Source organism: Sphaeroforma arctica, assembly GCF_001186125.1.
Source record: "Sphaeroforma arctica JP610 unplaced genomic scaffold supercont1.946, whole genome shotgun sequence".
Classification (NCBI taxonomy): Eukaryota; class Ichthyosporea; order Ichthyophonida; genus Sphaeroforma; species Sphaeroforma arctica.
Genome location: NW_014039612.1, coordinates 2,334 through 11,112, shown reverse-complemented (window position 1 = coordinate 11,112; position 8,779 = coordinate 2,334). Strand labels below are relative to the sequence as shown.

Below are 8,779 nucleotides of genomic sequence, written 5' to 3'. Positions count from 1 at the left end.
TATATATATATATATATATATATATATACATGTCATAATTTCTATCCGAATGATACACATACAAACTCACACTTGTACGTACGCACCAATACTACCATAATCTCAAGCAAAACTTGAACACAGGCGCAGACAATATGCAGCTACGAACCTCTTTGGAACACAACCCCCAATAGCAGAATCGTACATATATTCACAGTCGCACTCACATGCATATCTACCATACAAGGTGTCAATTGACGAGCACGAACAACTCGAGAACACCGTTATCGAGGCATAGACCTCACACGCACTATCTTTCATCGAGAGTTTGTGCAATCAGACAGAAAAACTTGGGATACCGTGCGCACGGTTTAACCAAAGGCAGTGGTCCACTACACACGGAACTGGCCTCGGTGCATACATGCTCACAACAATGATAGGGTGATGCACAGAGCCGAGGTCATTCTGCACGGTGAGCGACACCAAGCTTTCATACATAGCCGTAAAATCAGAAAGGAAATAAGCTATAGAACTGATACAATCTTCATCATTTATCACCAGATGCCAGAGTCTCCAGAGTCCAGACTCACTCTCTCATCTTAACAATCTCATGATAAGCCGTCTATGTATGATTGTGTTGATAAGCCCATTTACATATTGCGGTGTAATGACATGGTCGCTACATACGAATTCGCTGAAGCACCGATCCGGGTTTCCCTTGCGCAGCAGTAGGTCGACCACATCCACGTGACACTCCTCTGCAGCTCTCAGCAGCGGTGTGTAGTCACCCTATAACATGTGTAACAACATGGTTAATGTATCCATGAGTAGCAGCTCAGGTCTTGCTGTGTGAATGAGCTACCTGATCCAAGCACTTCCTATCCTACACCTGATCATGCTGTATTTATAGTACGATGTGACATATGAAGTATATGTGAAGTCTCAACGATTCGACATATGGATGTGTACAGGTTACCAAACTATATATGGCTATTGGCTTTCCGCATTAAACGTCTTACTGAAATAGTCCATGATCGGCGAATATCTACATATTAATTGTACGATGTGACATATGACGTATATATGAAGTCTCATACGATTCGACATATGGATGTGTATTGGATACCAAATTATATATGGCTATTGGCGTTCCGTATCAAACTTCTTGCTGAAATAGTCCATGATAGGTGAATAGCTACAAAAATCCCAGGAATACACTCTCTACTCCTGCACAATACAAACGCCCATTCATTGACAGACATGACATGTGTTCACCTATTCGCACCAATGGCTCCCAAAAAAAAAGTTCCGTACATTCCGTACAGCTAGGCACGCACAGGTCACCACTAGTTAGTTGACACCCACGCACATCGCCGCAATAAAAGAAGGTGTGGCACTGCTGTCGTCAAACATATCACGTCACAATACTGGAATCTACTTGATCAATCACTCACACACACCAAAATAACAATGTAATAGAACAAACGCTTATCATAGCTAACCTTGCTGGCGATATTGCAATCCGCGCTTGCCTCCAGTAAAGCCGATACGATGGCGCTGTGGCCTTTGATCGCCGCTCGCAGAAGTGCAGAAACACCCGACTGTATCAAAAATCAGGAACAATGTATAAGATATGTATGAGACCAGAATAGAGCGGATTTATATGTACGTAGACATCAGTGTACGCACACACGCACACATGTGTGCTAGAGAAGATACATTTGACCCACACTTTTAGAGTGGCTAATGAATTCGCAATGTAGCACACAAGTCATACTGTGGCTCAAATGGCTCAAAAGTGTGGGCTTCGAAGTGTAAAGTTATGAAGTCGGGAGGTGCGGTTGGATGACAACACTTGTTCGAGCACATGCTGAACTATTAGCAAGTGATGGCCATGTCATAATGGCAATCCAAGTACTACAAATTGTTTGCCCATAAGGACAACTGACAATCTCACAATTATGGCCAGTGAGGCTCAATTCTAGTCACAAGATATATCTTCAATATAGGCTTTCCTGTATAAGCCACTCTTGGATAACACCGTCGTGAGCACATGTACATACTTTTGGATGTGGAAATCTACCGTACCTTGGTTGATGTTGCATTGACATCAGCCTCTCTCTCAATAAGCAAGTCCACCACATTCGCATGCCCTTCGTGGGCGGCTCTCATTAGGGCAGTATAGCCCTGGGCCTTAAAGGGAATAGACGTGTGCATGTGTTTGTGAGCTCTCATATACCTTGAAGTGTGTATATGTGTCTAAGTATATAGGAAGCCCGTGCATATTTATATTTCTAAGTAATGCGCAATAGACTACATTGTTTTGTACATAAAAATGCATTATATAAACATATATGTATAATTTATTTTTGGGTATAGAAGAGTGTACTTCGAAATGTTTCATATTAGAGAATAGATTCTACTAGATAGACGATTGTATGCAAATTAGGATTAGACCGACAGATGTCAAAGATACATTATTAGTACATTGTTTTATCGGCGCGTTTAGGTGTGTAGCTTTCTAATTGCGTTTGCCTAACTCGCGGTAGCATGCAAATATCTCTACCTATGAGCACGTTGTTAAACTTATTGTGTCGAAAGCTCACACCTTGCACTTGATTTCTGTGTCCGCCCCACAGTCGAGAAGAGAGCGTACAATTCCGAAGTAGCCTCGGTGGGCGGCACGCATTAGTGCGCTGTATCGGTACTGATAGGAACATACAACCGTGCCACGTGATACGTGTGTGAGTTAAAAGGGCATTGAATCCATATGATGCCAGTTACAAGCTGATAATATACACGTAATCGATGGGCTCAGGCTCTAGTGCTCGCAGTAGACTTCAATAAGGTGAAGTGAGGGTAGAATATCTTGAAGGAACCATTTGCGTAAGTTGTGAATACAATTCGCCACACTTAATATTTTAAAAACAAATCAAAGTCAGGATAACCTGCCTTATCGGTAAGATCGACCGTCGCACCATACTCCAACAATACGTCGACAATATCAGAACACCCGGTGGCAGCGGCTGCCACCAGTGCGCTTCTCCCGTGCTGTATGGGTAGGAAAGATAATCGAAAATTAATGATCTAGACACATAAACACCCCATTCTTGCTGTCTCTCAGGTTGTACTCAGATGGTTGCGGAGCCGTATACTCCCAATTCAGATGGCTCCCCTGAGTGGTGTTTATGTACGTTTAACCAACGATATTGATATTACCTTGTTTTGTTGTGTACCTCACTACAATTCTACAAACAAGACATACCCGTCGAACCCATCTGCGTGGGTTCCGATGTGCTGCACGTTAGTCGCTTCTAGTACCCCACTCGCCATTAAATAAACCTGATAACGTCGATAGCACCACAACAAAATTGCAGGTGGAAGTGTGTGCATCGGACTCCATCTATGCAAGTGGACGCAACTAAATTCCGAATGTTCCTATGTCTCGTGAAATTTAATACATGCAACTATCCATATGCGCCTTTGAGCACCTAAAACTTCAATCCCTGATCTATACCTGATCGGTGGTGTCCACATCCCAGCCATTGTCCAAAAGTTTGACTACAGCTGGCAGATTTTTCTCTTCGACGGCAGTGATGAGATCCATTGCATGAGCTACCCTGTTGAATTGCATTGTACGAAATGAAGTGCACAGACGGAGGTTATTGACGTAGGAATCACGAGAGCAAGCGCGGATATTAACTCAAAGCTGCGCCACATGGGATACTACAAGATACTACAGTATAACCTGGGAAGGAAAACCAAAGCCACTTCGCATCGACGCATACATACAGGGGACGTTGTGATGTAACACGACAGAACGTATCTCGTTAGTAGAAGCCACCACACGAACAGTTCAGGCATCGTAACAGAACGCAGCTCTAATATTACAAGTGATGGATCGATACAAACTGGAAGTACTTACCAACTTTAAATTGCCAAGTAGCGTTGTGACCGTGCGAGTGCTTCTGTGCGTGGGCTGTTTTGTATACCAAGCACGACCCTACCCTGTGCTTTCCATTTCGGCATATGTCTGCCTCCCATCTCAAGTATATGCACTTTATTGAGCCCAACATTAAAACTAAAGTGTTACGTGTGCTATAGTGAAGTACGGTATTTATATTGTACTTCGACTGCGGCTTCGTATCGACTCACAAATCTGTCACCATTGGCCATTCTCAGTTTCATTGATCTCAGAGATTGCAGTCAGTGGTGGAGAAACGCCGCCTACCATATTTAGTCACAATCTACTCTCAACTTCCAATCCATTATTCTATTTTTGTTTTCTTTTTTAAACGTTAAACAGCACCATGACCCTCGCTAGTAGCGTAAAGTTAAGGGAGAATGGACCATCAAGATGGTCGTGACAGCAATAACCCTATTGCGTTTGTGGCGATATAAATAGGTTGTGTTCACACTTCACTACTCTACTATGTAGTTAGTATGAAGTGTCTAGCGGAAAAAAAAGTACGTGCTGATGCCTGATGATGCAGAGACTATCAAGTAACAGATAATTATGCGTGTATACTTCTATTGCCTTTTCGAAGAATCGCTTGATTGAGAAAATGATCATCCTGCCACTATTAATATATGGACATCGAAATTCCACTTTCCACCTTCAAGAAAACATGTGTGGCGTTGTGTACACGTATATCAGTCAATACGTGTGTGTGTGAACAAACGCGCAAACTAACATAGTTTCTTCATTTATGTATATAGTATGTCTGCGCAAATACCCTAACAACGCGGGGAGGTTTTGAACTACACTAAAAAGTCTGGAAGCAGTGCTGTACGCACACCGGCAGATGTAACAATTGTGGATACATGCACAACCGTTCGAATCTAATTCTGTACACAATTGAAAAGGAGTTGATGGAACAATATATTCCATAAAAAACTGTGATAGACTGGAGGCATCTCTGATATCATCCGATTAATATTCTGGCGTACAATAACCAAATGCGTACTTTGTGATGTTTCTTGTCAATCAATATCACGATGCGCTTGTATTTATGCTATCCTTGTGGGAATCATCAGTTTGCCAGGTAAAGGCTTAAGAGTTGTGCAAGACTTGGGATCAACTATTTATTAGCATTAATTGTCATTCACAAAGACAAAGAGAGAAGAAATTGGTGTCAAATTGGGAAATATGTACGGTGATTTTACTTGGGGGGGGTGTGACAGCCACTGTGGCCTGTGTCACACCAAATTTTATCATATTTTATCACAGGAATGATATGCCAGGATGGTATTATTCGACATTTACTGTGTGACAGTCCGACAGAGGGTAAATATTTATTTTGAAACTACTACGTGACTGGTGGGCATTATTTGACGCAATATGACACTGTTGAGTGTGGACACTTTGCTTTCGTATAGCGGTGTAATTATTGATGATGGATGACGCTTGATCTGTGGCAAAATGTCTGCCGCAACCAGTTAAAATATAACTAAATAAGTGCGTAGTAGTACAGTTCAGCATAATATTGTTTCGCGGTCTTGCGGTGCCCTAGAGGGGAGGGGTCAAGCCGCTAAGGGTGATGAATTAAGGGAAAGCTCCTGTTGATATGCATCTATAAGTGTCGTCGTTTCCATATACACATATAGTCACATCGCATATATGGTACGTATTCAACGTACATGCGTATGTTTAGATATTCTATCCGCACTTACCAGTGTTCTAAGTGAAGCTACTGTCAGATAATTATTCACTAGTTACACTGAAAGATATTTAACTATATCTGCTATCTTGGATCTCGCTTAGACAGTGTTCAGGACAGAAAAAACTACATAAATATAGACTTTATTAACTAGTATCGCCTAGTTAATTTGTAACTTTTTTGTTTGGTTTCATACATTGCACCCGGTACCGCAATTACACCCAACGCCACACTTTGCACATTCAAGATGGCCTCCGCAGCTTTGATGTTTCGAGGAATGGCTCGTTCTCGCACTGTACACTACGTGCGTACGTACAATGTGGCACACCCGCTGCAGTACTCAACATCCACCACCCGTCCTGACAAAACTGGATACGGGTTTTCGGTGATCAAGGGAGAGGGCTACAATATAGGCAATCGTCCTCAGCTGAAACCACAGGACAATAGTTCGGGTACTGTTGATTTGGCCAAGCACAAGGCCACTACTTGGCCAAGGTGTGTAGTTTAACTAGCGGTTGTATCCTCGTATCTATCTCATGTGTTCCCTCCATTGATGTCCACAAGTTTATGTGTTTTCGAATTTCGCATTAACTAAGTGAAACATGAGATGAGGGGTTGGCTTGTGTACAGTACAACTGTTGCATTTGAATTTGTATAGTACTTTGCTACTCTTTAATTTTCATTTAAAATTTTACTATGCCGTAAATATCTATGATTGTTATTCTGAATATTATTGCTTCGCTGATTTGCCGGTATTTAAGCTATGGTATTCACGCTCGACAGGGTAGGTGTCCCGCAATCAAATTTGACACAGCATACACGTTTATGATAGTACTAGTGGTTTAATATTCCATTGGTCATTTGTATATGTGATTTTCTACCTATATGTATGTATGTATGTATTTTTCTACTTGTTTGTTTGTATGTGTGATTCTACCTGTATATATACATGTGTTTTTCTACCTGTATGCATGTCTGTGTTATTCTACCTGTATATGTATGTGCTTTTCCTCCTGTATGCATGTCTGTGTTATTCTACATGTATGTATGTATGTGTTGTCCTACCTGTATGTATGTATGTGTTGTCCTACCTGTATGTATGTTATGTGTTAATCTTCCTGTATGTATGCATGTGCTCAACTACCTGCCTGACCGTGTGGCAAGATATGCTTATACTTCATTTTGAAATATCAGCCCGTTGCTATTCGTTTCACGAGACCTTTCATTATATACAATCAACATACTCACTCTTTCATACGTACACTGTGGTATCTCAGAGAGGACACTATCGCCGCATTCAAAGACCACGCGCTGTTCTCATGGGGTTCGCAGGAGGGAAGCATGGCCACGGCTGTGCATGTGAAGGAAACGAAGGGTGTGTGGTGGTACGATCATGACGGACGGGACTACATTGACTGGGGATCGGGGGCTGTAAGTTGAATTCCGCGTTCGAGCTGTTTTGATGTAGTGTTGCATATTTGGTACGAAAGGTAGCAGGACAATTAACACTTAATTTGGACAACCCTCAGATACAGATGATGGTGTCCAAAGCATGTTTAGATTTTTTTAGTTTGCAAATACCCGTGTATGCGTAAACTGGAGCATGCATTGCGAACGAGTATGAAGAGTCAAAGGTTGTTCAGGTGTGGACATGGTTCCCGTCGTTAAGATATAACGTGACATTAATCGATTATCCTCAGTCTTTCGCTTCTTGACTGCTAGGTATATACTGTTATATTGAATAACAATCATTTAGGGTATGGGTCTGCACCAGAGCGAATATATATAGTACTGGTTGAGGCTGCTGTAGTGTTTACGATACAATGCAGCTCAATATCTGCTACGGTGTAGGATATACGGGTATTTATTCTGACGAAACAGGATAGTATCCATGTGCCCAGTGCTTATTTGTGTATGTTAAGACTCTAGACGCTATTAGCGCGAACTCGGACGTGTTGCTCGCTCAAGCTCATTGGGTGGTCCCGTTTTGCATCAGAAATGTATATTCACGCCGACTAACAGCATAGTTTGATGCAAGTATTCATCAGCACCTTGTTTTTGGGTTGCCCATACACGCACAGTGTCTGTATCAACGCATGCACTTCGAAGAAGCATACACTGCTCTGTATGAACACATCCTAAACACACACTGCTTTGTATGATTGCATTCTGAGCTGATACTGAGCTTTGTACGGGTCAACCAGGAACCTGCGGTACTCCTTTCAGTGTGTAGCGCAATAATATCCAACAACAGCTTCTCATGGAGTACCGCTGTCCTGTAGTCGCAGATTACTTATATAATACCAACTAAAAGCTGACTCACAATACAATACAAACGCACAGTTGGCAGAGCGACATGTGAGTTGCCTCGCCGTCATCACTGGTGGGGTCCATTGTAGATTTCTCATAGATATCTATATATATATGTGTGTGTGTGTGTGTGCGTTTGTGCGTGTCAATGTGTGAGAATATATATTTATATATATATATATGTGTGTGTATGTCTGTATATATATATATATATATATATATATTCATTGTTAGTTCTTAGCCACGTGTATTATTCAATCGTAACATATGAAGTGATATATGCGCTTGTCTTCCGCAGCCTTCCCGATACCTACCCCAATATACTTGCTAACCTTATACCCATCCCACGAATCCCATCACAGGTGTGCTCAAACCTAGGGCACACCATGCCTCAGCCCATTAAAGACGCCATCAACGCGCAGATTGACACCGTTCCCTTTGTGTACGGTGACACGGGTCTGGTAGACGTGCGTGCGCGTTTGAGTGCGTTGTTGGCTGAGCTTTGTCCGGCGGATCTGAATGGATTCCTGTACGCCAGCAGTGGTGCGGAAGCGAACGAGGGAGCTATTCGGTTGGCACGCTCATACACGGGGAGGTAGGCGGTCGTGTGGGTTGATCCGTGGGTTTTAACCATCAATAGTATATATAGCACACCCAAGTTTAATATACATATATACTGGGATACATAGCTTACGAGTGTATGTATCACACGATAGGTGTGTATGTTTCCTGATAATTATGCTCTTATAAGTAGGCCACAATACATTTTATATAGGTACATACATACATGAATGCATACAAGCATGTACATATTTATATATGTATATTTA

The 8,779-nt window shown here is 42.0% G+C and overlaps 2 protein-coding genes across 2 annotated transcripts in view; one reads left to right on the top strand and one right to left on the bottom strand.

Moving 5' to 3' along the window:
• SARC_09377 (hypothetical protein) overlaps positions 1–4,048 on the bottom strand; it is a gene marked incomplete at its 3' end in the record, with an annotated part of 10,449 nt that extends 6,401 nt beyond the window's left edge. The window contains exons 1-7 of the mRNA XM_014296608.1: positions 3,905–4,048; positions 3,497–3,599; positions 2,932–3,030; positions 2,588–2,686; positions 2,068–2,172; positions 1,482–1,580; positions 667–768 (exon numbers count right to left, since the gene is read on the bottom strand). Coding sequence (XP_014152083.1) covers positions 667–768; positions 1,482–1,580; positions 2,068–2,172; positions 2,588–2,686; positions 2,932–3,030; positions 3,497–3,586 — 594 coding nt within the window. The 5' untranslated portion in view covers positions 3,587–3,599; positions 3,905–4,048. The remainder of the gene's footprint in view (positions 1–666; positions 769–1,481; positions 1,581–2,067; positions 2,173–2,587; positions 2,687–2,931; positions 3,031–3,496; positions 3,600–3,904) is intronic.
• A 1,409-nt stretch (positions 4,049–5,457) lies between these two features.
• SARC_09376 (hypothetical protein) overlaps positions 5,458–8,779 on the top strand; it is a 5,446-nt gene continuing 2,124 nt past the window's right edge. Inside the window, exons 1-3 of the mRNA XM_014296607.1 lie at positions 5,458–6,134; positions 6,917–7,070; positions 8,312–8,544. Coding sequence (XP_014152082.1) covers positions 5,887–6,134; positions 6,917–7,070; positions 8,312–8,544 — 635 coding nt within the window. The 5' untranslated portion in view covers positions 5,458–5,886. The remainder of the gene's footprint in view (positions 6,135–6,916; positions 7,071–8,311; positions 8,545–8,779) is intronic.